Genomic DNA, 27,161 nt, shown 5'->3' with positions numbered 1-27,161 from the left:
CGTCAGTATTACTCCTGAACCCATCACTGCTGCAGACGGCGGAACCTTCATGGCAACCGGACGCGGGAACCTGAGGGTAGAAATCCCCAACGACAAGGGTGAAACATCCCCCATCATCCTACGAGACGTGCTCTATGCCCCTGGCATGGCATTTACTCTGTTATCAGTCCCACGCGCGGACAAGAACGGCTGCGCCGTGTCATTCAGAGGGGGCCGAGCCACGATTCGGAATCACGATGACCACCAGATCGGCTGTGTGCCCCTCACCGGCGGGCTCTACACTTTCACAAGCCCACGCAGGGTTCCCTTACAGGCCAATGTGGCCACAAGCAAAGCACTCGCACTCACGCCGGCTCAGTTGCACCGGCGGTTGGGTCACGTTGGCACTCGACAATGCAAGGAACTCGTCCGTAAGGGACTCATCCACGGAATCACACTAGTCCCCACAGCCAATGATGATGAGGATGGCAACGAGCAATGCGAGGCATGCGTGCGTGCAAAAATCCACCGCACACCATTTCCGCAGGAGAGTTCGACTCCGCGCGCGGCAAACTATGGTGGACGGTGTCACACCGACGTATGGGGCCCCGCACAGACGCCATCGATTGGCGGCGCACTGTATTTCTCGTCGTACCTGGATGAAGCAACTATGGAGTTAGCCACGAAGTTTCAGAAGACAAAGGCCGAAACACTTACCTCATACCGCACTCATGAGAAGTGGGTGGAAGTGCACCGTGGCGCACGCATCAGTGTCCTCCGGTCGGACCGCGGCGGCGAGTATACCTCGAAGGAATTTAACGGCCATCTTGCGAGTCGCGGAACCCATCACGAGTTGACTGTCCATGACTCACCGCAGCAAAACGGACGTGCCGAACGCCTCAATGGCACGCTCGTTGGCCGCGCCGTTGCAATGCTCTTGGATGCAGGTCTTCCGAAATACCTATGGGCAGAGGCAATCAGCCACTGTGTTTGGATCTGGAACAGAACTGGAACCCGTGCACTCAAGGGAATGACTCCTCTTGAGGCTGCAACGGGCAAGAAGCCAGATCTCCGGAACCTGCACGAGTGGGGTTGCAAGGTTTGGGTCAAAATTGACGGGCGGAAGAAACTGAGCCCAAAAGGGGACGAGGCCCGCTTTGTCGGATACGATACCGCTAGCAAGGGCTATCGTGTCTACTGGCCGGGCAAACGACGCGTCAGCATCGAGCGGAACGTCGTTTTCGCAGAGGGGGGACGCGCCGATGCCGCAGATACGACCGTTCAGGTCGAGGGGGAGCCTAGGCCACACAACGCCCCGAACGTCCCGCCTGCGCCACGTCTGGACGCCTCGTCGTCGTCTGCGCCGTCCGCAACGTCTCCTGCGCCGCCCGCAACGCCGTCTGCGCGCGCGCCGTCGCCTGCGCCGCCCGCAGCTGTATCGCATCCACCCAGCCCTCAAGATTCCAACCAAGAAGGGGAACTCACCGAGGGGGAGCACCCAGACATCCTGGTGACGCCTCAGGACGCTCCCGGCGTCCCTGCGCCTCCGGATTCGATCCCTGTCGCATCTCAGAACGACCCTATCGCTGCCGCCGACGCTCCTGACGAGGAGACATCGACCTATGAGCACCAGGGACGTCCCCGCCGAAACGCGCGGCCGTCCGAGTACGTGCGACGCCTCGAACGAGGAGAAGGCGTCGCAACCGGCCTTCCGAGGTCCCTCTTTCCGACGGCAAGTCTTGCGGCCAGTCCAGGTGCGGTAGAGTCGAGCGCCACGCAGGCAGAGGACGAGGACGACGCAGAGGAAGAGGAGGGACGCACAACTTTCGAGCGCGCGATGGCTGCCAGCGTGGGAGCGGACCTCGAACCTAGAAATTTGGCGGAAGCACGCCGTGGGAAGGATTGGCCGAAGTGGGAGACAGCAATTCTCGAGGAACTGGCTATGATCAACCACTTTGGCACCTACACCCTCGTCGACCGGCCACCCCTAGGTGTCAATGTTGTTGGCAGCAAGCTCGTCTTCAGGACGAAGCGCGACGCGGAGGGCAACATCGCCAAATACAAAGTCCGGCTCGTCGCGCAGGGCTTTACCCAGGTCCCTGGACTTGATTACACCGACACCTTCGCGCCGGTCAGCAAACTCGAGTCCTTGCGCATCCTGCTCGCGCTTGCAGCCCGCGAGAACTGGGAGGTCGACCAGATGGATGTCAAGAATGCCTACTTGAATGGAGAGCTCGAAGAGGAGATCTACATGGAGCAGCCACCAGGCTTTGCAAAACCGGGCGAAGAACACAAGGTGTGTCTACTCCACAAAACCATCTATGGCCTCAAGCAGTCGGGACGCCGCTGGTACAAGCGGCTCTGCGACGCTTTCGCTAAGCTGAAGCTCACGCGCTGCTCAGTTGACCATGGCATCTTTTGGTGCCGACTCGAAAACGGCATCATCATAGTCGCAGCTTCAGTGGATGACCTGGCGATCTTTGCGAGCTTGAGACGACACCTTGAGAAAATCAAGGAGGGACTGAAGCAGATCTTCGAGATGACAGATCTCGGTCCGATCCACTGGTTACTTGGCATTGAGATCAAGCGGGACAGGCAGGCCCGCACTCTTTCACTCTCGCAGGCCGCGTACATCGATGTGATCATCGCACGGTTCAATCTTGACGAAGCCAACCCTCTAACGACACCCCTTGACCCCTCCTTCATTTTGAACAGCACCCAGTCACCTTCGACACCTCGCCAGTATGAGGAGATGCGGAACACGCCGTTTCGCGAGGCGATCGGTTCGCTGATGTATGCAGCACGCGGGACCCGACCTGACATTGCGTTTGCGGTCACGCACCTCTCGCAATTTATGCAGAACCCTGGGAAGGCTCATTGGGAAGGTGCGAAGCGAGTTTTTAGATACCTAAAAGGCACGCGAAGCTACCGACTGGTGTTCGGGACAGAACAGCGTGGCCTTGAAGGTTTCTCGGATGCAGATTGGGCATCACAGGAGCATCGCCACTCGATTTCGGGCTATGCATTCCTCATCGATGGAGGTGCTGTGTCCTGGTCAGCCAAGAAGCAAGCCATCGTAGCTCTTTCGAGCACCGAGGCTGAGTACGTTGCTGTCACACATGCTTCGAAGGAAGCTTTCTGGCTCGGTGCATTTCTCGCCGACATCTTCGGCACACCCCGCACAGCACCTATTTCACTGTTTTGTGACAACCAGTCTGCGATTGCCCTCGCGCGCGACAATGCTTTTCATGCGCGCACAAAACATATCGATATTCGTTATCACTTCATTCGCGAGGCTGTTGATGAGGGCCGCATCACTCTTGCCTACTGTCCGACAAATGAGATGGTTGCTGATATCTTCACAAAGGTGCTCCCGCGCCCGAAGGTAGAGAAGATGGCCATACTCTTAGGACTCCATGCAGTTTGAGGGGGAGTGTTGAGATTTACTGCAGCGACAAACGTGCACGAAGGCACAGTGGTATGTTTTGACTTCAAACGGACTATTACATAATATGTTATCAGTTTCCTTTTATGGACTCACTCGGACATGTTACCTTGCGGAGTTGATGCCTTGGTACTATACAGTTCCTATTCACACTCCGAACACACTATCGTTACCATACGTTCGTCGTTATCGAGCACCTCAGTCGTTGTCTACACGCACTGAGGTGAGCTACTATACCATTCACACTTTCGTAGATCTTTTACTGACTTACCGTAGTCATTCGTTTGCTCGCGCTTCTATTAGGTACTTGTTATATATATAAGTCGTTGTCTACACGCACTGAGTCATTCGTTTGCTCGCGCTTCTATTAGTCGGCCTCGTAAACTCTAACATTCACTCCATTCGTTCATGTCTTTCGTCGTCGTTATTCACTCCCTTTCAGAACACCATGCTGCAGTACCAGATATAAGGACTCCAGCATCTGTATCGCATGCAACCATGGCTCATCGGTCGTACCACGCTAGGCTGGGTATACAACTCGGCGTCCCTAATTTCGTACAACAACTTCAATAGGACGACTCCTTCAACGTTAACCTCTTCCCTCCGGTCCTCACGAGAAATTGAAATGTGGAAGGCGTTGTACTCGTGGTGCGCCGTTCTCTCTTCTTATGTTGTGAATGGGTCTTCATCAGATTGAAGGTGATGAAATTCCAGAAGTCTGTCATAAACATGATGCTATTGCCCTTCCGAAACGTTCAAATGCCTCATGGCAATTTCAGTTATTCAAAAGGGATATGCACTCGCAAGTTGAACGTAGGCGATCTTATTGCCCCGGAATCACAATCAGTATGCGCGATATCAGACGCTCAAGTAAATTGAGGCAGATCAAGCTTCGCTTGTGCGTGCTGCATGGAATTCGAGCATATACAATGCGCTCGAAGGTGTTCGATCACCCTAGGCATATATTCACGCGCTTGACTTTCCTACTATGTGATGGTCCTAGCTATTTTCACACAAAGCGGGACTTTATCTTTTGATGGTATCACTAAAGTGTGCTTTGAAAGAGCGGCGAGGAAGGGCACGACTATGAAGCCTGGTGAGTGTTATGTTACATACCCCACCTCCGCCTGTTGATACATGCACTGTTAGGCTAGAACATGGCTTCCAGCCACCTTCATTAATTCCGAGCACATCCCGGCCGCTCCAATGACAACCTTCAATACGCTAGAAGGGTGTGATACACGTTCTTGATAGTGTCCAGCTCTCCATTGCCGTGATGAGGCGTTAAGTGAGCATCCTCATTCAAAATCTGTTTATCTATGCATATGTTGAGATATGCGTGAAAGTTATTCGCATGATACATATACCTAGAAGATTTTGTCAGGGAGCGTCAATATGTACACGCCTCCCGACGACATTCTCTCTCGAAGGACACTACGTGCTTCCGTCATGCCGACGCCCAAACTCCAAATACGATGCCCATGATCTGGCGCAATCATATTGGAACATCGTTCAGTATTTCTCACCTCCTTCGCAGGATCATAATATGCCTGACTACTGAAAGCTCGAGTTCCATGTCATCTCCCCCCTCTCTATCATTCTTAGGTTCGCCATAAAGAACTCTGCCTGATCTCTCTCAGACATCCTGATCTCGAGCGCGTCTGGGACATATGTGTAGCCTATGAAGAGATTTGGACAGCGAACAAAGATCGTTTATCGACAAGAGTAACCACCATCACCATTGTCGTAAGTGGCTTGGAATTCCGTATGCAGGGTTTTTTTCATATGATTTTTTTTCATATGTTAGGCAGGACTACTCTCTAGCGCTACTGCCTCATTTGCGACGATGACCCCACCCGTAGGGAGTATACTCAACTACAATACCCGCGGGTCATACATCTGTCTCCTTCTGGCATTCGGTCTCACCTTAGGCGGTCTCATTGTCGGGTCTGCCATGTTATTCGTCACGTCAAAGTGTACTGCAAGCTGGTTCCGCGAGGTGCATGGCCAAAATAGCATTACAAATGTTCATTGCCTAACACATAATATTATAGACGCTTGTGGCATCCCGCTCACGTATCTGCTACACGCTGGTGTTGATTGCGTATCCGTTTATCTGCATTGGTGTTGCAACTTCTGTCGGGGCAATTGGTACAACATATCTTTGCGATTCTGGAACTTTACAATTAATGCTCTCGTACTTAGGACTTCTTGTAGCTGTGTAGAGCTCCCAAGATCAAATCGTTCGCATCGGCTGCACGTTCGTGTTACTGGTTCAAGTCTCCTTGATTTTTGTTTTTGCATGGATTCAACGTCCTCCACGGGAATCCCAAACCTTTCGTGGCCAATATACCTCCGTAGGCTCGAGCGGGCGCCTTCCGAACGCCAGACGCGTCGTATGAGACCATCTGTCTCCGTTCAATATACGGGACCGCCATACACCATCAAGCGAATTTAATGTTTGATCATGCGCACGCAACAGTGCGGGACTAGCAAGAGAACGGTGAATCAAGGATGTCGAGGGGATTATTTTTCTTTATAGATAGATATGACAGGCTTCAATGCTTGAGGGTCTTCATGTGTTCCAGTCTACGTCTACGGTTCTCTATGAGAATTCTCAAATTTGGTCCCTTCTAAGGTCGAGTCTGCCGCGTAGGTGTCGACCTGCCTGTTTTAGAAATTAGTTTACACGGTCACGGTAGTGTGATATGCTGACATCGGCGCGAAAGCGACTTCAACAATCGGTCGCGTCCTTCATCGCCAGTGTCAGCGCTCTAAGCTCAAACGCTACGACAGACGACGGTCATGGTTTCTGCTGAAAATCTCAACTACGATGTCTTGGAACTCATATTCACCTTCCTCTTTCTCAATGATCTTGCCGCCGTTTCGCAGGTCAGTCGGTCATTTCGAGCTGGATGCATCCCTCGCCTGTACAAGACTATCATTTTTCGTCACGACTTGGCGAAACGGTACCCGCGAGTATGTCCAAAGCAATTGGTTATATGGAGAGGTGCTCAAAGAAAAAACCCTCCAGCTCATGTCTCCATTTGCTGTGATCTTGGCACATCCGTATCTTGCAGTCCATGTTCGTAGAATTGGTACGTCGAAGTATCACCTATGAGAAATTGCGCTTTAAAATAAGCGCTCTGACTCCTTAGACATACGTTCCATCCCTGTCCTCCATTCCCAGCACTCATCGCAAGCTCACCCTGCTTTCCTTCGGGACTGCATTGACGTGATCGCTAAATCCTCAAACCTGATATCATTCACGTGCACTCCGTTCAACAGTTTGCCCCCGTTTCTTCCATCGCTACAAGAAAAGGGGCGCCTACAGAGCCTCCGCATCAGCGCAAGCAGCCTGGCTAGCGATGCTTCTGCGAAGCTTCTTCACCTCTCTGGCATCAAAAGCCTCACCCTCGAGAACGCGTCGTGGATCGTGGTCGATTCTCTGCCAAAGTGGATGGAGTCGTTACAGTCAAGCATCACCTATTTAACTCTCTATGTGAGTTTTCTTACTTCGCCATGAGGGCACCAGCATCCGTTCCACACGCATACGTGGCCCAGTTGCCTAATCTGCAGGGGAAAGAATCTGGTGTTTCTGGTGGCATTATGTGAGAACTTATCGTGATAAGTCGTGTAGATGATATCAGACCTCAATTCTAACATCCTCACGTCCATGCTACCGTATCTACCTAGACTGCGAGGCTTGCACATAATCGGCTGTCCGGGCGTCGACCATGTCGCTATTGTTCACGCTCTACGCCACTTTCCACTTCTTGAAAGCCTTGCCTTTTCAATGTCTGTGAGTGGCTGCGCGCAGTGGTATAATTCATTCTCAGGTCTATTCTTCATACCACAGGACACCAATCGCTCCCTCCCCGAGCACATCCCAGACTTGTCCCTCACCCACCTCCGTCACCTAGCCATCGACTCCGAGATATACGGTCGTCTCTCAGCTCCTACAACGCCTGGCATGTGGTCCTCACTTTTTACGACCTTACAACTATGGGCCTCGCCGCTCATGTCAGTCGCGTTGAAACCGTCGACTAAGGGATCATGTCAGGCGTTCTTGGAGGAAATGATCGAATTTCACGCATCTACTCTCAAATACCTGAGTATTCTCAACTGCTCGCTCAACATTAATAACATCGCAGACATCGCGGAGAAGTGTATAGCGCTCGAGAGGTTGGCTATGCCCGTCGCAGACGTGCGCGATCTTGTGAGTCGCTCGTTCTTCTATTGTTGTGATTGCGTTGTTGCTGTGACCCCTGCATTTTTTTCTTGTCCTGACTGAATTGCTATCAGACTGGCTTCCGGCTAGCGCTCAGGATATCATCATCTATACACACTCTCATTGATGTCGGCGTTTCACATACATCACATGGCCCGCGTGTGTCACTCACGAACGGCCCCGTTCGTCGAATGATGGAAGAGATCCCTTGCTTGAGGAAAGTCGTCAGCGAGACTAGACACTGGACGGTAAGTACTGCTGTGTTCTCGTCATCGCTTTGCCCGAAGGTATCTTAGGCTGAGCCGCGTTTGACAGGGTACACCAAGCCCGAATGGTATCCAAGTGACACTTGAACGCAAGAAACATGGTGCTTCGTCGCATTGGTTTCTGCCACCTTAAAACCCTCCTCAAGTCTACGTGCATCCTCAAAAGCGATTGTCATACCTTTCATCGTTCTACAGACCCCAGCCTAACAAGTATCATACGCATCGATGTTAACATTCAGTCTCGCAGTTTGTTTCCATTTTCATCCTTCAGTATCCTATCTTTTTGCTATGGCCCAGATCACGCTTACGACTCCACTGTGAGTGTGTGTGCATCCCGAAAGTAAACACCCGTCATAGCTCCCTTATTTGAAACATATCAGGCCTTCCGCTGACTGACTATCTACTTGGTCGTCGTGTCGTGGCATCCCACGAGCCTGTCCGGACACAAATCACAGCACTGTCACAGCGTCGTTTCGAATAGTCGTGAACTGCGCGCGCTGTAAGGTCAAGTGTTGCAGCGTGTTGCTATAGTGTAAGAAGCGCGAAACCGACATACGGAAAGTAGCGCTCGCAGAACAATTATAGCATGTCGTAGATTGTTTCGATTGTGTTGAAAATGGACCTTCTGAGACGAGAAGAACCTAAGGAACACTGTCTGTAGCTCAAAAAATCGAAATCTCAAACTTCTTGGGGGGGGGCTCCTAGAAATTGAAACACAAGCAAAAAAAGTCTAAAAAAACACGAATATTTTCATATAGATGGTCAAGAGGCTGAGAATACATTGAGAGTCAAGTGTACTGAGTGTGAAGCTTCTTGTACTCCTCCTTGACCTTCATCACAGCCAGTACTTCTGCATGAGTCCCCACATGGTGATGTGACCTATACTTTCATCTGGAAAACCCTCCTCTTTGAATTAGATCTAATTATCCAAAATACTAATCTGAGCTAATTAGAATTTATTATCCATAATCAACTTTATAATCAAATCTGCAAGTAAAGGTGACATTGTCTATACTACTATGGTCCTATTAGAATCTATAACCCAATTACAATCTTACACATTTCAAATTGTGTAAGTGCTACAATCTTATTTTTACTGTATTCTTTATTTTTTATTAGTTTACTATATTATTGTCTAGTGCCCAAATTCAAATATCAGCCCTGATTCTTATTGACTTTTTTATATATAGAATAGATAAAAGATAAATATATAAGAAAATCAGAAATGTTGAGATTGCCTTATTTATATCAACATATTTAGGTTATAGGATAAATAATTTAGACCTTGTAGCTTAGTGGTTTAGAGCACTAGTTTGGGTATGTAGGCATGAGGTTATTGGTTCAATTCTAGTGATAGGCAAGTTTATAATAAGATATGACTTTAGTTTGATTAGTAAGCTCTATATGGATTTTTAGGAAAATATCAACCAACCCAGTTCTGTGGTTTCTCTACTACTATTACACCTCCAATCATAAAGTATGTATAATAAATTAGCTTTAATTATATTTAGTTAGACCTTATAATTTCAGGATTAGAAAGAGGATAAGTTAAAAATCCTTAATGGTAAAAATATCGCTACATTTATGCTAAACTATGGTTAATTTAATATGGAGCTTTTCCCTGATGTTCTCATAGCAAACACTATCTAACATGCATCTAGCCCTTTTCTAAAGGCCAAAATAAGAAATTAATGAATGGTATAGATAAGGGAATATACTTATATGCATTCATATACCACCAGGTCTTGTAAAAGAAGCACCATATTGTGTACTTATCCACCATGTCTAGACATTAAGGAACAAAGATATGTAAGGGATATACAATGATAATTACAAGAGAACAGAAACACACATAATGCTTTCCATATCCATAGGTCATCTTAATAGGATTCAACTTGCAATGAAACTTTGGTATAAACTTGTAGATATAGCTATGGCTCTCAATATATATATTATTGGATCATTAGCTTCTTATTACAAAAGTTAGACTACAGAGAGAGGACATAAGCAATGCAATAGCTGTCAGTAATAATGGTAGGCTCTAGAGTGGCAGCACCTTCCTTATCTCCTTTACCTAAACTATCCTCTTGCTCTTTCATCTTTATAAGTGCAACACAACAAGCTATATCTTTCTTCTTCTCCAATAGCCTGTAAGTGGTGCACTTACCAATAACCTTGCCCTTACCACTATTGTGGCTTAATCTATTAGGGCCTTGATGGCCAGTCTATTCTGATAGCACTTACTACAACTACTAGGTAGCTCTAATTATGGAGTGTACATTATGGTATAAGACATCATTCTTAGTAATCATTGTCTAATAGATCATATTATTGTCAGTTAAGTATCACAGGATGGACATGGGCAACTAATAAGAGCTTACAAGCATATATAGGGATGAGCACACTCTATCACACTCCTAGTTAAATAAAAGAGAATAAAGAAGCACAAGAGTCATTGCTGAGAGAGGGTAGTAATTTGTAAAATGCTTAGTTGGATGTCTATGGCATTCTAGAGCTCATCCCAAGGTAGTATAAAGGGCCTATAGAATAGGCTAAGGATCTTCTGTTTATTCTTTTTTATTCTTAGACAGTCCTCATACTATCTACTCTATATTATTACTGTATCTCTATATACAGTCTTACCCATACTATCCCTTTTGTATAACATATATAATTAAGACTATTGTCCACAATTGTCTTTATTGTGCAACCTAGGAAAGAACCTACTACTCTTGGGGTTATTAAACAAGCAGTTTATAACAGCTACTATGCTTTGCCACTAACTGATCCTACACTAATATTTGCTTCTTCAAAGTCTCTTTTATATTCTTTAGCTGCCCTACAAGCTTAGCTGCCCTACAAGCTTAGCTGCCCTACAAGCTTTAGGTCTGGATAGTCTATTGGATATCCAAGCTTCTGTGACTGACTACATGTATCTGGATGACTAGGTTTAGGAGAAGGGTTATTAAGGGAAATGATAGTGTTGTACAAGACTGGCTTTTTGCCACCTAGATTAATATTCATATTATTGATATTTAAGGTATTGGGAGTGAATCCTTTGTATGTGGACAAGCAATCAAACTGCTAGATACCATCAGTATCTAGACAAAGATACTCAAAGATATTAATGGTAAGAAAAAGTTAGACTGTGAACTAAGGTAAGTCCTACTATTTATTGTAGTTCTTACTAGAGTAGATAAGATTGTAGGCCTTGAAAGCATCCAATTGCTAAGCCTTTGGAAGCTTTAATTGCTTCTAGATTTGTTTAGGTAAAAGACAAAGCCAGCTAATAGGCTTGTAGATGAAGTTAGAGATATGTATAGCATACTCTTAGCCTTTTGTGAAAATTAGCTGTTTACCCTTTTTGAGCCATACATATTAACACTGGTTATTAATATGCATAATACATTTATTATACATAACAAGGATAGTGTTACGACTGCTCGTCGGTAACCCCAAGAGTAGGAGGTTCTTCCCTAGGTCGCTCGTGGAGGATGTGTGGAACGGTGGTCTCGACTGTACGTGTAGCACAGGAGCCAGAAGTGTATTGCGATATAGCAATGAAGACTGTAGTAGGAAGACTACAGTGGATGAGGGTGCTGTGGTAGGAAGACCACAGTGAACGAAGAGAATAGACTGAAGATCCTCAGCCTATTCTATGGGCCTTTTATACTACTTTAGGAAGTAGGGCGTGAGAATACCGTATATGTATCCGTAGGTATTCCTCTAAGTCGTCTCTCTCAATAACGACTACTCTTGTGTTTCTCCGTTAGTCTCCTTCCGGCCAGGAACGACTAGGAGCTCAATGCCCGATGTGTGAGTAGTTTGTAAGGCGGCGTTCCATGCCCGCTGCGCAATAGGCCCGTGATACTCGACCAACGATAAGGTGATCCGTTGGGAGTGGATGACCAAGGTTACTATCTGTACCTTGTTTGTACGCCTCTCCTTGTGAGGCCGCTTGGTATTTGTGATGATCGTGTCGGTATAGACCGCCGTTAAGGCCCGACAGAACGTGATCATAACAGATAGCCTTTTTCTCCTTGGGGGAAAGAGACAATAGAATATATTCTAGTATCTTGTTATCATATTATCTAGGAAACCATTCCCTTGTATTAGCTCTAGATTACATCTTATAGTGTCTAAAAGTATCTAAAAGTATCTAATTTCCTAATTGGGAGCAACACATTATAAGTATTAGATTGGATTTCCAAATTAGGAACCATCTCTTTTTGTGGCTAAAAAGATAATTTTCTAATTTTATGATATTAGCACTAATTCTATCCCAAGAAGTTTTTAATTAGCAGCAGAAAATAGTAAGTACTACTACTCTATTAGTAAAAAGGTAAAGATGTGGCACATTCTATACTATTTCAGCACATTACTTTCTTTCATATATGCCTGCACCATTATCTTGTAGCTCTTTTGCTGACTTTTCAGCTGCCTTTAAAAGGGACATAAAAAGAGAGAAATGTGCATTGATGCCCCTAGCCACTTTGTTGGCAGCTTGGCAGCTGCCATAAGAGGCTATGAAGACCTAGGTACCTTGTCCTTGCACACATGATCATTAAAGTTGTCATTGTTAGCCAATGCCTGCTACTGGTCATTATAGGACACAACATATGGGTTGGACTTAGGAATATGCTATATGCAGCCTTATAGACCTTGTCTATTAGTATAGTGGCTAATACTGTCTTGTGTAGCACACAATCATTATTACTATTGATATTACAATTTTTAGCACTATTTATATTGTTTATTGCCTTGTTATACAGAAGATGCTCAAACTTGGTGTTTTCCTCTAGCTATTAGGCTGTGGAAAAGACAGCCATATTGGTATGTGGTGCCAGAATGATATATTTGCTTGCCATATAGGAAATATATGCATTAAGCATATTAAGATCACCTCCAACAATCTTGTGCTTATTTATATATAGGCATGCCATACATATATCTTTGTCCCCATTCTCTATCTCACTAGTGGCTATTTGGAAAACCCCTCTCTTTTATTGGATCTGAATTATTGATAATTATTAATAATAGTAATTTAAGCTAATTGTGGCTAATTATTCATAATCATGTTTTGATCAAATTTGAAAATTAAGGTAGCATTGTCTATACTAGTAGAGTCCCATTGAATATTACACTCAATCATAGTTTTACACATTCTAAATCCAAATTGTATAAGTGCCATAATTTGTTTTTACCCTATATAAAGTGTAATATTTATTTTCCATTGGTTTATGATCTTCTTAGCTGGTGCTAAAACTGAATCCTGAAAGACCTGACTTTTTAGGTATTTATTGATATATTTGTTTGCAAGACAAAGAAAAGATAAATGTTGAATAAAATCAGAGATGTTGAGATTGTCTATATTATATTTACTTATTTAGATTACCAAGTGAATATATTGGACCTTATAGCTTAGTGGCTTAGAGTATCTATCTTAGGTACTTGTATATATAAGGTTGTTAGTTTAACTCTGGCAAAAGACAAGTTTGTAGCAAGGTATATTCTGTGTTTAGATATTTGACTAGTGCTCTAATAAACATAACTCTATGAGAAGGCTATGAGAGCTGTGATGCTTGATTTATTATTATTTTTCCGAAATTTCAAGCTATAATTAATCCTAATAATTCCTAATTTAGGAAAATTATGTCTAATTAGAACAGGTTTAGGGGGGGTAAGTGAATAATCTCTAATCCTAACTATTCTTAGTTATGCATAAAAGCTTGGTTACTTTTCCTACAAGGTAAAAAAAGGACTTTATATAGATGGCCATGAAAGATATTATAAAAGCATAAAAATAGTACTTGAAAGAGATTAAGCAGTTTTAGTGGTATATAGGTTTGGTTATACCTTAAGGTACCTAATCATGGACTCATCATTATTATAATTTACAAAGATGCATGGTAACATGATTATCTAGGAAATTACTCTCTTATATTATGCTTAAATTAGTTTTATTTATGCATAATTAAGAATAATTGGGATTAGAGATTATTTGCTTACCTCCTCTAAATCTGTTCTAATTAGACATAATTTTCCTAAATTAAAAATTATTAGGATTGATTATAACTTGGAATTTCAAAATGATAACAATAAATCAAGCATCATAGTTTTCATAGCCTTCTCATAGAGTCATGTTTATTAGAGCACTAGTCAAATATCTAAACACAGAATATACCTTGCTACAAACTTGTCTTTTGCCAGAGTTAAACTAACAACCTTATATATACAAGTACCTAAGATAAATACTCTAAGCCACTAAGCTATAAGGTCCAATATATTCACTTGGTAATCTAAATAAGTAAATATAATATAGACAATCTCAACATCTCTGATTTTATTCAATATTTATCTTTTCTTTGTCTTATAAACAAATATATCAATAAATACCTAAAAAGTCAGCTTTTTTAGAATTTATTTTAAATACCAGCTAAAAAGATAATAAACCAATGGAAAATAAATAATACACTTTATATAGGATAAAAATAAATTATGGCACTTATACAATTTGGACTGAGAATGTGTAAAACTATGATTGAGTGTAATATTCAATGGGACTCTACTAGTATAGACAATGCTACCTGAATTTGCAAATTTGATCAAAAACATGATTATGAATAATCAAGATCCAATAAGAGAGAGGGGTTTTCCAAATAGCCACTAGTGAGGTAGAGGGTGGGGACAAGAGTATATATATGGCATGCCTATATATAAATAAGCACAAGATTGTTGGAGGTGATCTTGATATGCATAATGCATATATTTCCTATATGGCAGGCAAATATATCATTCTAGCACCACATACCAATATGACTGTCTTTTCCACAGCCTAATAGCTAGAGGAAAACACCAAGTTTGAGCATCTTCTGTATAACAAGGCAATAAACAATATAAATAGTGCTAAAAATTATAGTATCAATAGTGATGATGATTGTGTGCTACACAAGACAGTATTAGCCACTATACTAATAGACAAGGTCTATAAGGCTGCATATAGCATATCCCTAAGTCCAACCCACATGTTGTGTCCTATAATGACCAGTAACAGGCATTGGCTAACAATGACAACTTTAATGATCATGTGTGCAAGGACAAGGTACCTAGGTCTTCATAGCCTCTTATGGCAGCTGCCAAGCTGCCAACAAAGTGGCTAGGGGCATCAATGCACATTTCTCTCTTTTTATGTCCCTTTTAAAGGCAGCTGAAAAGTCAGCAAAAGAGCTACAAGATAATGGTGCAGGCATATATGAAAGAAAGTAATGTGCTGAAATAGTATAGAATGTGCCACATCTTTACCTTCTCACTGATAGAGCAGTAGTACTTACTATTTCCTACTAATAATTAAAGACTTCTTAGTATAAAATTAGTGCTAATATCATGAAATTAGAAACTAATCCAATGCTCACAATGTATTGCTCCCAATTAGGAAATTAGACACTTTTAGATACTATTAACACTTTTAGATACTTTTAGACACTATTAGATATAATCCGGAGCTAATACAAGGGGGTGTTTTTCCAGATGTAGCCAGCCACACTTTTTCATCTCATTGAGCATGACTGTTTTGGCGATGGACATTTGGGTCCAGGTGAGGTCCATGTCCTTGACAACCTTCTTAGAAGCTTGGAATGTAGAGAGAGGCTTGAGGGCAATGCTGTCCTTAGTGCATGTGAGCCTGAAGCCTTCTGCTGCAACGGATCACTGGTTGTTGTATGCATCCTGGCAGCCCTTTCTGGTAAAATACCAGAGCTCAACATATTCAAAGCTTGCCAGCTTATTGAGGGCAAAATTCGAGGGTTTGTAAGTAGGAAAATTGGGGACTGGTCACATCTTGTCAAAGTGAGGGAGCTTGGGTTTCTTCTTGTCAGCCTCACACTGGTCGGCGTTAGCTTCCTGCTCAGCAGCCAGACACATTTGCTCTGCCTCTTCTGTGCTGATTCTGGTGGCTTCGGCAGCATTCGCCTCATTGTTGGCAACCTAGAGTGCCCAAAGTTGCCTCTGTCTGGCATTTGTGGCCATCCAAGTCATAATAAGGCACTGGATAGTTTGCTTGTTGGCTTCACCTAGAAGCGCGAGGTTGAGTCAGTCATCCACCCATTCAGCAACCGCAAAGTCCGGGCAGATATCGGTGCTGGGGTCAGATGTGAGGTGCGGAGGCATTGGTCAAAAAAGGGTTGAAAGAAACTATGCCTGCTTAATATCTGTGTTGATCAATAAAATGAGCTGAAAGGATTCTGAGAAGAATGTATGATGGGATGGAGGCTCAGGGAAGGCTTTGTCTTGAAAGAAAGTAGAGCAGCAAGTTTCAAACTTGTTGGTATGCTTCGAGTGATGAGAGTTGCAGCCAGGATTCAATGTGGCTAGCTGTGAGCTCTCATCAGCCATAGACCTTATTCTATGGTTACACTCGTGCCTCACTTCTCATAGAAACCAAACTTGGGTCAAGTTAGCTACCATGGGCAAGCCCTTGAAAAGACATGACTTTCCTAGGACTTTTTGCCTGGCCTTATGGCTTATTTTCATATCTTATAACTTATTTAAGCTTATAGCTTATGCTCGGTCTTATTAATAGAGACCTGTTGTTTATAAGTCACTTTCTTTACTCCGTTATGTGTCTTATTTTGTCTTTTCCCACCTGTCAAGTCAGATAAGTCACAAAAGCAACTTTGCATTTTTCCTAATGGAGCACTGGATAGCTTTTCTACCCAGGGTGCATCTATACTATGAAATAATATTATTCACGGTACCCGGGGTCTGTACAATTGATAAAGTTCAAAATCGCCAATCGTTCTTGTATCGACTCCTTCTATTTTGACTGAGATAAATAGAGGCGGGTACACCAATTTATGCTCCTAATAACTTACCCTACAATCGTATGTCGCCCAAACGGATGCAACACATGCTATTGCTCGTAGGTCGGTGGCGCCTCTAATCTCCGCCTCCTGATCTCCTCCATTTCTCTTCTCAGCCCTTCCACTTCAGTCATCAACCGAGTCGTCACCGAACGGGCTTGGCTGGTGGTTGTGAGTGTCGACAGTCCGGATTGACTCGGAACGTCGGAGAATGTACGAGATTCGTAGGACATTGTCCTCGTATGGGCAGTGGGACTCGCATTGTTACTAGCATTGATTGCGCGGATCCGAGCAATCTCCTTGCTTGTAAGCGGTGTCTGAGTTTGAGGTGGCGAAGGTGAACGCACGAGCCCGAGCAATGATGTTGGAGTTTCCTGATGCACCCATTGTTCCGATGGTGAGGTGGCAGTGATGCCGTCGTCCCGCCGCGCTGTGTGCTGTGACGATCGACTTAAGATGAATGATGGTGCATTACTTTCTTCGTCAATACGCTGGGCGTTGAAGGGCTGATACGGAGAAAAGAGAGTGGTGAGGGTGGGTCTAGTCTCGACGGTCTGGATCTGAGCATGCTCTTGCTGTTGCCTACGGTACCGCCGAGCGAGGAAGAAAGCGGCGGCACCAATCAGTCCGAGTAGAGCGAGTCCACCGATAACACCTCCTGCTACGGTGCCCGCGCTCGTGTGTTTGGTGGTGTTATCCCCGGAGTTTGTAGACGGCGTGCTACTAGGACTAGGATCCGAACTAGAGCTGAGACCAGTGGCCGTTATCGATTTCGCTGTTACGCTGTTGAGATCCAGATATCAACATTCGACAATGGAAACACGGACAAGGGAAATACTTTAGTGCAAGTAGCGAGAATATAGCACCTTGTGCAGGGCTGCATTGTGAATTCAGCTAAGTGAGCGGTGTACATGAACAAGTGACCGACCTCGCAGACCCTCCCGACACTTGACCTGTCAGTGCGCTATAAGTTGTAGGAAACGGCGATAAATCCGTGGTCGAGTTCGACAATTGCGAGTGTATCAAGGAGACTATTCCATTTCGTACACCGCTGTCGGTCGACATCGCGGCAGCGAACATATTCCAGGCTAAAGGTACCACCAGATGCTTAATTAGACATACAGGGTTCAATGGGGAGGCTGACTTGTTATAGCTTGGCCCGTGTTTGAGCTATCAGTTGGCAGCCCTTTAATGCCACCCGCGCTGAGTAAGTTGCCGAACAACGCCGTTTGAGCACTGAACACCTTCAAAAAAATCATGAATGGTCAAAAGATACGTGCGAGAGGACACATATATGCTACATACCTCAGTGGACACGATATTGGTGGCCAACCAACGATCTGCGAACAGATTATAGCCTAGCGTTGATGTTCCCGTTGTTCCGTAGGCCAATAAAAGGTTATTGGAGGCACTGAGAGCCAACGAAGCCCATGTTTGTACGAACGTTGAGGCAATAGTCTGCATAAGAGAAAGTGGAACGATATGGAAGACGTATAAGCGGTGTAAAGCTGGAAGATACTATGATAATGAAAAACTCACGGAATACATATCTGAATCGACCTTCTTTCCTAGACTGGAACTGAGCTCAGACATTGCCTTGATCGCAATGATGCCCTTGACCGCCAGATTAGTCTGATTGGCAAAATTATCAAGGTCTGCAGATAGCCTATATGCGATATCAAGTCAAAATTGTACAGTAATATCGTCCGTTATCATCTACATTGCCCACTTACTGTCCAGTTGGAAACAAGGTCGAGCTGACCAAATAATTCGCCCATCCACTAAACAGACCGTACTGATAGCATAGGTAAATGCGCCTGCAAACGATGACCGTCAACTTAGATACTCACATATTTGTTGACAAGGTTCCCATTTCCCGTCGCGCGTGCATGAGCGTAGGCCATGATGATCATGTTCGCCGATTCTGTTGACAACAGTTGAGGAACATGATAGAAGACGTGGACAAGATAGCTCTTACGCTCAATGCCTTGATTGTGACTCGCACTGCTCGCTTGAGATTTGGGGTAACCAGAACCTGAGGGGATAGATGAAAACGTGAGAGAGACGTTATTGGGTGATTACCGAGAAGCGAGACCTATGTCTTTGGCAGCATAACTGTTGCGATAGCTTGGAGACGCTTGAAATCGTAACAACGGTTCCAAGAGAACATCTCCCAACGTGGGGTCGATGTACATGAACATTGGCCAGGCCTGGTACATCGTCTCGACTGGATTGACTCGACTGGATTTCCACTATGTCTGAGTATTGGATCTCATTATGTAGTAACGAAACGACTGACTTGTCGGTACCAATGTTCTTCATAAACATCATGACATCCGACTGATTGAAACTTCCATCTGAGCCCCTCCCGAGTGTTAGCTCTGTGGCCGCGAAGACTTGACGTGTTCCAAGTGAGAGGATATCGGCATAGTCATTAGATATAGAACGAGCGTCCGTCAAGATCTTCGCGTCGAGCTGGTCAGCACGTAGTCTCGCGTTGGGAAAATCATCCAGAAAATCATTGATCTGTGAACTATTCCATCAGAAGAGAATTCGGGACGGATAGTGTCAGCAGGTCGCTTACCAGCAGATCATCGCTGGAATAATTCGCCTTGTAGTATAAAAATCGGTCTTGCTCTACATTTGAAAGATCTGTATATTGTAATGCTGGATCGCGAGTATATCCGATAGCCCAGACGACAGGCTTCGATGTGGCTTTGATGTTGCCCAGGCTTTGCGCAATCCCAAATACCACAAAACGACTTGAAACAAATACATCAACCAGAGGCAATAAAGATGCAGGTAATCCACTCACTTGGAAATAGCTCGGAATTGTGGGTCAGTTTGATTGTCCAGAGTACCGTTGCTCAGGAACTGAGTGCGTGTGATATTGTCAGCATTGATTTTGTGTGTCACACCAGTATTCTTGAGAGAAATATTTCATCACAGGGACTAGTCAGTGAAACAGTCGAATGCTGGCCGCGACCAACGGTGAACTAACCATCTTCATAGCGTAGTACAATGTGCCCCATACTGCTTGCTCACTAGTCTCCTGGAATGGCATCTGCTGTACGAGGTTAGCTGAATGATATACACTTTCCGCAGTTGTATTTGTTTTCCAATTTATTTGTTGACTGCGATCTCCAGAATTCCATTCTTGAACAGATCAGACCTCATCCCATCAGCGTTTATCTTTGTAGCGAAGTCACCACACATACCTCCACTGATGTCCGAGTATACAGATACGTTGTGTGATTGACCATCGGATGAACTTGCTTCAAGGTATAGATATGAAAAGGGGATCGATTGGCGGACGCGATCATTAACCTAAAGATAATGAGATTGGAGTGCATATAAGGGGACTGCGACTAACCTCGATAGGACTGAGGAAGGTGACATTAACGGACATAGGACCGGCCAAGAAGCTCAGAGTTGTGCGCGTTGGAGTGAAAGTTGTCGACGTCAAGTTGACACGCAGTGCAGTTCCAATGTCGTCGCCCAACCACGCGTAAGATACCCCATCCACGGTGATATATCCCAACCATCCTAGGATTTGTGACTGTTGTTGGAGAGCGTGATGAAGAACTAGACAGAGGTCGCACAATGCAGAAACTTACAGATGGGGTGAACCAGGTCACAGGCCATTCAGTGGGTGTATGCCTTGTGCTCGTCGCTGGTTCCCAGCTGTGAAGATAAGGCGAGCGGACTGCAAGAGGTAACACGCGTGGGAAAGCGGTTTGCGACTGGGTATGTGCTGGCGGTATGAATAGAGACAAAATCACCCAGAGTGGTGACGCGATAGAGAAAAAGTACCAAGACATCAGGGGAGTAAATCGGCTGCACCAGGCATGCAAAAGGGGTGCAAAGGAACGTATGCGAGGGGACACTGTCCTGGTGGGAGTGTGCAAGCGCGAGGGGCGGGGCTATCCAACATGCATCATTCAATACCAGTGCAGTGGTCATTGTAGTCTGATCCTCCACTTCGAAGAAGTTGAGCGCCTCAGCCATCAGAAAAGAGGGTTGAATGATGATCAAAAGATGTCAAGGTACACACCAAATTCGATGAACTGCCTGTGTTTGTTCTCCCATAACGGGCAAAGTAGCTGCGAAATACGGAGTGAGGGAGGAGGTTCGCAGCTGTTCGAAGGCTACTTGATATATGAGTGTTGATCGTGTGAGCACTCCATGAGACTGATGCCAGGTGACGGCAACCGTGGCGCTGAGTTCCATAACCCACTTATGTCTCTCAAGAATCTGACAAGGAAAGGCCGCAAGTGAATATCACCATCGCGTCGACACGCGAATACTGACGAGTAGACTATTGTAGAGCAAGCGAATGCGCCTCTGAGAGTGAAGGGGACATCGTTCATTCCATAATTCTCACACCGCATCGACGGCCAGTGCCACGGAAACCGCCATCGGCCGCCGGTAGCTAACAGTCTCCGACAACTGTTTCTTTAAGAATTCGGGACTACAAATTGTATTTCTGACAAGGCTGTGAAGATTATGGAACGAGCCTATGCACTACTTGTGAGCGAACCGCGGCCATTATCTCAAGGACAGAAAGTAACGGTGTATGACGCTTTGTTGGACGACGGGCAAGTCCAAAGAGCGGTGCCGCTGGGTTCGTCGAAAGCGAAGGCGTATGAATTCGGGCAATTATCCTCTGTGAGCAGAAAACATCGTCAGAAGCCATTACCTCCGGGTGGTAGCAGAAAAGCAGGACGCATGCGCACTGAAGTAAGAATAGTACTGAACACCGGACGACGGGCAAGTTGCCTGTGTATTATGAGAGCCAGTGCAGCAGTTCGGCGAGTTGTCTACGCATCAAAGATTGTCAGTTATGAATTGCGACATACTGTGTTTTACATACTAGGATCGGGCGCGAGACCGGCCTCGCATGCGCTCTTGCACCCGACCGGGAAGCCAGAAGAGTCGAATGGCCCCTTCAAGGGGGCTGGACCTATAAAATGTTGAGTGTCGTATTCCTAATTTAAAAGTGAGCAACGTACAGTTTGGTCCGAGGTCCACGGGGCAGTCTAGAATGTGATGAATGCAAACAGCAACCTGTAAATAACACGGCAACAGGTGGCGACGATACTCCGCAACGTACCAGCAATGTGACATCCAGCAGTGTTATCAATGCGCATGGGAAGATTGTAACCGTCCACCAGAGACACTGCGAGAGTTCTACATTAGAATGAGAGGATAAGGATGGGCACAACGAAAAAGGCATCACCGTCATAAAAGTCTGGCGTATTCGAGTCGGCGCTCAGAGTAAACTCTGCCACTGTGGCTGGAGGAACACCCTGTGCAACTGATCTCAGATTTGATTCCAACGAGCATAGTGTCAGATAGCGTATTTACCGTACCGGTGTGGGGGTCACAGAGTAACCCGCCATTACACCCGCCATCGATGCAACTGTTGGGGCCAGGGTTGGTACTGAAGTCACAGTCACGGCGTCCCTATTAAGCCCGATGTCAACGATCCTACACAAGGAAACACCGCTCCCCACGCACCCAGATACGACCCGCCTTCCAGTTGTCCGGTATGTTGAATGTGACCGCTGAATAAGAAGCAGCTGCCCAACTGTAACGTCGTCTCGAAATTTAGCATGTCGCAGACTTGAATGGGATACACCTACCCAGTCGCCTGATCTGGTACACCACCCCCCGCATTCAAGTCCGTGAACAACTATGCACCAAAGTAAAGTTTGACTCATTAGTTGGAAGTAACCGAGATGGTTTGCTTACACCTGGCCTGAATAAGTAGTACATAGTGAGCTGTCAAATAGTAATTTGGCTCATGTAGAGACTCACCAAATTGTGAACGGGCAGGCATTGTATACGGTCATTGTGCGCGCAAACGCGCTCGATGAGTATGACAGAGCACCGAAAGTCAAAGCAGAGATGAACTTCATGAGTACTAGGAATCACCGAAATACCGGAGGTTAGGCACGGTGAGGGAAAAGAGCTCAGTGGTGCTTTTATATACACACCGATCCCAGGCCGCCGCCACTTGTCCTGTATGCTAAACAGAGTGGGGCGAGAGCCGAAAACGAGCTGCTGTGTCCGACAAGCACCAGCTGGTGCCAAAGGATCTCTTCATGGTCGGAAGATTCCACCGATATTCTGGCATCACCTTCCTTGCCTACCAATATCAGCGCAAACCGCAGAAGGCTCTGTATCAGTATAGATGCAAAAAAGCATATGCAACCCAAAACGATAGTGATGGAAGTTCAGATGACGTTCTGTCGCCCACATGCGTCGAGTGAACGTGTCCAGCTATTGACGGGTCTTCCTAGAGGACCATCGAGTCAGAACAATAAAATCCACGTGTAGTAACGTATACGTTGACTCACCAAAGGTAAGTTTGGGAGACGCGTGACTCACTCGCGGCATATCCGATGTGAAAAGCGGGCATACACGCTGGCAAAGAACCAGAAGCTGGAAAGCGACACGGTGTCAAAATCCGATTGAGCATACAGCAGCCCTGGGGAAATTTTAGACCAGTCTAGTTGGAACATTCTGATTGAGCGAGATGAGGTGGCACTGTGGATAGGATTCCGACACTCACACATCTTGTGATCACATAGCATATGACCCGGACCAATGTAGCCATGATCATCATCTGCTAATAATCTCGGTGGCCAACCGTCGTAGATAACCTATCATTCGGCACATCTGGAGCGTGATGAATAGCTCAGGGCGTCGGTGAGATGGCGGTGTGAACAGCGATGCGTCTGCATCCTTGATATCGCGGCTCATAGTGTCGTTCCATAGCGCGCCGATGACCTACCTCATTGCTAACTGAGCTTGGATATAGTCGAACGTGTAGCATAATCAGAGCCGGCAGTTTTGTGGATTTGCAAGAGCGTAAGAGAATTATCTGTCACGCACAAGTTCTGATAGGTGTTTTTACACGCCAAAAGAGCCCCCCATGGTAGTCGCTACGAGAACGAGAGGTTCAGAGGTAAGCCACAAGTCTTTTTATTTCGAGGACAGAAGTAGCAGGATGGAAGGCGTTGTCTTGGCAAAAGAAAATGTGTGGAAGACGTCCACTCCAACAGTGCGCTCATATTTCGAAACGTTGCGCGTCCAATACATTACTCCAGACTGCTTTACGAAATGCTTGCATAAATTTGTAAAATTCACGATAGCAGCCTATTACACGCTTGAACAGAGCTTGGGATCCATAAGTCCTTATCAATCTGTACACGAGAGAGAAAACATATACACGCACAGAGGTTGATCATGTCGCAAGCAGTTTCTCTCCCCAACTCTCCCCACCCTTGTAAGATCCACAACTCACTTCTTGCGTCAGCGGACTGCTGTTGCTGGATTCAGATGGTCGATGACATCAGAGTAGTGAAAATGAAGCTGTCAATCAACAGGTGAATAGACTGGCTTGCGTGCATGAAACTTTCATCTGAATCCTGCCTCAGGGCTTGAGCGGCATTCCATAGTGAACATATTTCAATTCAAAAAGGTGTGTCTAGGTGACGATCTTTTATCGAGGCCCATCGTTCTGCGTAACAAGTGAGCAAGGGGAATGAAGAGGGATGAAGAGCTCGATAATGGTGGCCCGACGAGCGCCAGACGCACGACCATCTTTCGACAAGGTCTAGGCCGGCTATGTAAGCCAGGTGCACTCCAGCATTGACATCCGTGAAGCTCGCTCTGGGACGGTAATCAGCTGTCAATCTGTAGGTCTTGTTATTCCACCAGCAGTCAGCGTACCCTCTCACGAACACGGGCCTATATGGGCCTATATTCGCGTCTGGAAGCCTCAACATCGACTCAAGGTACGTCCTCCCTTTTGGATGATCTCACAGTAGCTTTTGTTGACGTTGCTTGGTGGCAGGCACTTTGTAGACATTGCGCCTCGCTTCGGATTCGAATTTGGGCTACGATCAAGTCTTAAGATGGCCAGCAACCAGCGGGTGTGTGAACATGTAGTGCGATCCTGACAGACGGCGGCCTTAGCAGCACTCAACGACGGCGATCCCTTTGATTTGTTCGAAGCGGTAGTAGGGTTCACATGAAGCATCACTTCTGGGACACGGAGTCAGCATCGCGCGGGGTCTAGTGCTGCGGCGATGGGCTCACCAATTTCATCTCGGGCCCGCCGATGGCCGTCGTGACCACTCTCGGGTCTGAGCACGCCAGCTCAGTTCCGGGTGCATCTTTCGGCATATTCACAGTCTGCTCAAAGCATTCTCCCACACAGCCAGTCTATGTGTCTCTACCTCTTATCAGCGTAACCTGCCCCCCGTGCCCTCACCTCACTTCCGGACTCTGTGCCGTTTTGTATAGTCATGTGCTGGATATTGCAGTCTCAGCTACTGATGCTAATTCTTTATGATTTTGTTCTTCATTGCAACTCGCGCGCGCGCTCACAACTCATCGCAATGTTCGATTGTGTACCAACGAGTTACAATTTCAACCTGTCTCGCAATGATTATTGTGAATATGCAATTCAAGACCAAAATCAGACGGCTGTTGGAAAGGTATACATAATTTGAGTCGGATCGAGGCACTTGCGACCTGTTGCAATTCTCGCACACTTTTGTTGATGCTGGCGCGACGCCACCCAGGTTCTCATGCCGCGCCGGCGGCCAATCCGCCATCAGCGAAGAGTCACCGACGACTGTTTCTTCAAAGATATCAAGAATTGAAGACTACACAATGACAATTCTGACAAAGGCACACACACTGTGAAGATTGCGGAACGAGCCTGTGGGTTACCTATAGACGAGCCGTGGTCACTATTTCAAGGACAGAAAGTAACGGTGTATGACGCTTTGTTGGACGATGGGCAAGTCCAAAGAGCGGTGCCGCTAGGCTCATCGAAAGCGAAAGCATATGAGTTTGGACAATTATTCTCTGTAACACAGTCAAAGGTATTACATTTAGGTGATAACAGGAAAAGTGAGACGCGTGCGCACTGAAGTAAGAATAAAATTGAACACCAGACGATGGGCAAGTTGCCTGCGTGCCATGGGAACCAGTGCAGCAGTTCGGCGAGTTGTCTACGCATCAAAGATTGTCAGTTATGAATTGCGACATACTGTGTTTTACATACTAGGATCGGGCGCGAGACCGGCCTCGCATGCGCTCTTGCACCCGACCGGGAAGCCAGAAGAGTCGAATGGCCCCTTCAAGGGGGCTGGACCTATGAAATGTTTTGAGCATCATATTCCTTATTTAAAAAACGAGGAACTCACAGTTTGGTCCGAGGTCTACGGGGCAGTCTAAAATGTAAGAAAAGCGGAAAGCAGCCCGTAAATAACACAACAACAGGGTAGCGATGAGACTGCTCAGCGTACCAGCAATGTGGCATCCAGCAGTGTTATCAATGCGCATAGGAAGATTGTAGCCGTCCACGAGAGAGACTGTGGAAGTTCTACATTAGACTGAGTGGACAAGGATAGGCACAACGATTAAGACATCACCATCATAAAAGTCTGGCGTATTCGAGTCGGCGCTCAAAGTAAACTCTGCCACCGTGGCTGGAGGAACACCCTGTGAGACTGATCTTAGACTCGGTATCAAGAAGCATCGATAGACGTATTTACCGTGCCGGTGTGGGGGTCACAGAGTAACCCGCCATTACACCCGCCATCGATGCAACTGTTGGGGCCAGGGTTAGTGCTAAAGTTGCAGTCACGGCGTCCCTGATAATTCTGTTATTAATGATCCTGCACAAGAAGATATAGCTCTGCACCCACCCAGATACGACCCGCCTTCCAGTTGTCCGGTATGTTGAATGTGACCGCAGAAAACGAAGCAGCCGCCCAACTGTAATGTCGTTTTGGCATTTAGGATGTTGTAGAGTCAAATGGGATATATCCACCCAGTCGCCTGATTTGGTACACCACCCCCCGCATTCAAGTCCGTGAACAACTACACTCAAAGTAGATTGAGCTTGGGAACCAAAAACAACCGAAAAGGGTTGCTTACAGCTGGCCTAGACAAGCAATGCACAGTGAGCTTTCGTCACATGTCTCGATGTATATACATACCAGATGGTGAACGGACAGGCGTTGTACACCGTCATCGTGCGCGCAAGCGCGCTCGGCGAGTATGCCAGAGCACCGAGGGTGAAAACAGAGATGAGCTTCATGATCACTGGAGATTGTCACTGAAGGAGGTTGGAAATGGTGAAAGAATTGACTTTGGCGGTGTCCTTTTATACACACCAACCAAAGGCCTCCGCTTCTTGTCATGTATGATATGTTAGAATGCTGGTGGACTATTTTCGACCACGTGAAAATGGCGACGGAGAGCAGATGAGGTTTTTTGTTCTAAGCCAGCGCTTTCCGAACACGGCAACTCTTTTTCTGTTGTAGAACCGGCACGGCAATAATACCTCGCCATGT

General features: G+C 45.9%; 8 protein-coding genes across 8 annotated transcripts; 4 read left to right on the top strand and 4 right to left on the bottom strand.

Annotated features, from left to right (window-relative positions):
• Window positions 1-2,440: 2,440 nt before the first annotated feature.
• On the top strand, window positions 2,441-2,734 carry HETIRDRAFT_247226 (uncharacterized protein; the record flags this gene model as incomplete). Its single annotated transcript, XM_009552665.1, has 1 exon — window positions 2,441-2,734. A coding segment is annotated over one exon (294 nt), but the record flags the coding sequence as incomplete, so codon positions are not given.
• A 1,023-nt stretch (window positions 2,735-3,757) lies between these two features.
• Window positions 3,758-6,059, top strand: HETIRDRAFT_441838 (uncharacterized protein). The gene is made up of 8 exons (XM_009552663.1): window positions 3,758-4,072; window positions 4,124-4,520; window positions 4,574-4,712; window positions 4,771-5,029; window positions 5,103-5,170; window positions 5,232-5,423; window positions 5,479-5,575; window positions 5,630-6,059. The coding sequence occupies exons 4-8, from the start codon at window positions 4,900-4,902 to the stop codon at window positions 5,647-5,649; spliced, it is 507 nt and encodes a 168-aa protein (XP_009550958.1). The 5' UTR covers window positions 3,758-4,072; window positions 4,124-4,520; window positions 4,574-4,712; window positions 4,771-4,899; the 3' UTR covers window positions 5,650-6,059.
• HETIRDRAFT_421583 (uncharacterized protein) lies at window positions 3,915-4,461 on the top strand (the record flags this gene model as incomplete). The annotated part of the gene is made up of 2 exons (XM_009552664.1): window positions 3,915-4,072; window positions 4,215-4,461. 2 exons carry the CDS (start codon window positions 3,915-3,917, stop codon window positions 4,459-4,461), a joined length of 405 nt encoding a protein of 134 aa, XP_009550959.1.
• A 132-nt stretch (window positions 6,060-6,191) lies between the features above and the next one.
• On the top strand, window positions 6,192-8,221 carry HETIRDRAFT_460640 (uncharacterized protein). Its single transcript, XM_009552662.1, has 7 exons — window positions 6,192-6,403; window positions 6,459-6,522; window positions 6,583-6,926; window positions 7,065-7,226; window positions 7,284-7,643; window positions 7,730-7,903; window positions 7,971-8,221. Exons 1-7 carry the CDS (start codon window positions 6,230-6,232, stop codon window positions 8,052-8,054), a joined length of 1,362 nt encoding a protein of 453 aa, XP_009550957.1. The 5' UTR covers window positions 6,192-6,229; the 3' UTR covers window positions 8,055-8,221.
• A 3,450-nt stretch (window positions 8,222-11,671) lies between these two features.
• On the bottom strand, window positions 11,672-11,941 carry HETIRDRAFT_421580 (uncharacterized protein; the record flags this gene model as incomplete). The annotated part of the gene is made up of 1 exon (XM_009552661.1): window positions 11,672-11,941. One exon carries the CDS (start codon window positions 11,939-11,941, stop codon window positions 11,672-11,674), a length of 270 nt encoding a protein of 89 aa, XP_009550956.1.
• Window positions 11,942-16,829: 4,888 nt separating this feature from the next.
• On the bottom strand, window positions 16,830-20,600 carry HETIRDRAFT_173902 (uncharacterized protein; the record flags this gene model as incomplete). The annotated part of the gene is made up of 17 exons (XM_009552660.1): window positions 16,830-17,562; window positions 17,618-17,656; window positions 17,708-17,867; window positions 17,924-18,023; window positions 18,085-18,237; window positions 18,319-18,445; window positions 18,513-18,574; window positions 18,630-18,703; window positions 18,758-18,814; window positions 18,875-19,020; window positions 19,079-19,305; window positions 19,364-19,541; window positions 19,595-19,704; window positions 19,781-19,935; window positions 19,998-20,106; window positions 20,153-20,338; window positions 20,397-20,600. 17 exons carry the CDS (start codon window positions 20,598-20,600, stop codon window positions 16,830-16,832), a joined length of 2,820 nt encoding a protein of 939 aa, XP_009550955.1.
• An 874-nt stretch (window positions 20,601-21,474) lies between these two features.
• On the bottom strand, window positions 21,475-22,700 carry HETIRDRAFT_173903 (thaumatin PR protein; the record flags this gene model as incomplete). Its single annotated transcript, XM_009552659.1, has 10 exons — window positions 21,475-21,599; window positions 21,653-21,742; window positions 21,792-21,818; window positions 21,893-21,958; window positions 22,019-22,096; window positions 22,152-22,245; window positions 22,300-22,369; window positions 22,425-22,474; window positions 22,534-22,540; window positions 22,600-22,700. The coding sequence occupies 10 exons, from the start codon at window positions 22,698-22,700 to the stop codon at window positions 21,475-21,477; spliced, it is 708 nt and encodes a 235-aa protein (XP_009550954.1).
• A 2,852-nt stretch (window positions 22,701-25,552) lies between these two features.
• On the bottom strand, window positions 25,553-26,905 carry HETIRDRAFT_181167 (uncharacterized protein; the record flags this gene model as incomplete). Its single annotated transcript, XM_009552658.1, has 11 exons — window positions 25,553-25,665; window positions 25,728-25,811; window positions 25,865-25,954; window positions 26,007-26,033; window positions 26,109-26,174; window positions 26,235-26,304; window positions 26,358-26,456; window positions 26,511-26,580; window positions 26,636-26,685; window positions 26,743-26,749; window positions 26,805-26,905. The coding sequence occupies 11 exons, from the start codon at window positions 26,903-26,905 to the stop codon at window positions 25,553-25,555; spliced, it is 777 nt and encodes a 258-aa protein (XP_009550953.1).
• Between the last annotated feature and the right edge of the window lie 256 nt (window positions 26,906-27,161).

Source organism: Heterobasidion irregulare (genome assembly GCF_000320585.1).
Source record: "Heterobasidion irregulare TC 32-1 unplaced genomic scaffold scaffold_10, whole genome shotgun sequence".
Classification (NCBI taxonomy): Eukaryota; Fungi; Basidiomycota; class Agaricomycetes; order Russulales; family Bondarzewiaceae; genus Heterobasidion; species Heterobasidion irregulare.
Note: the sequence above shows the minus strand (reverse complement) of the source record. Positions and strands in the feature narration are given on the sequence as shown.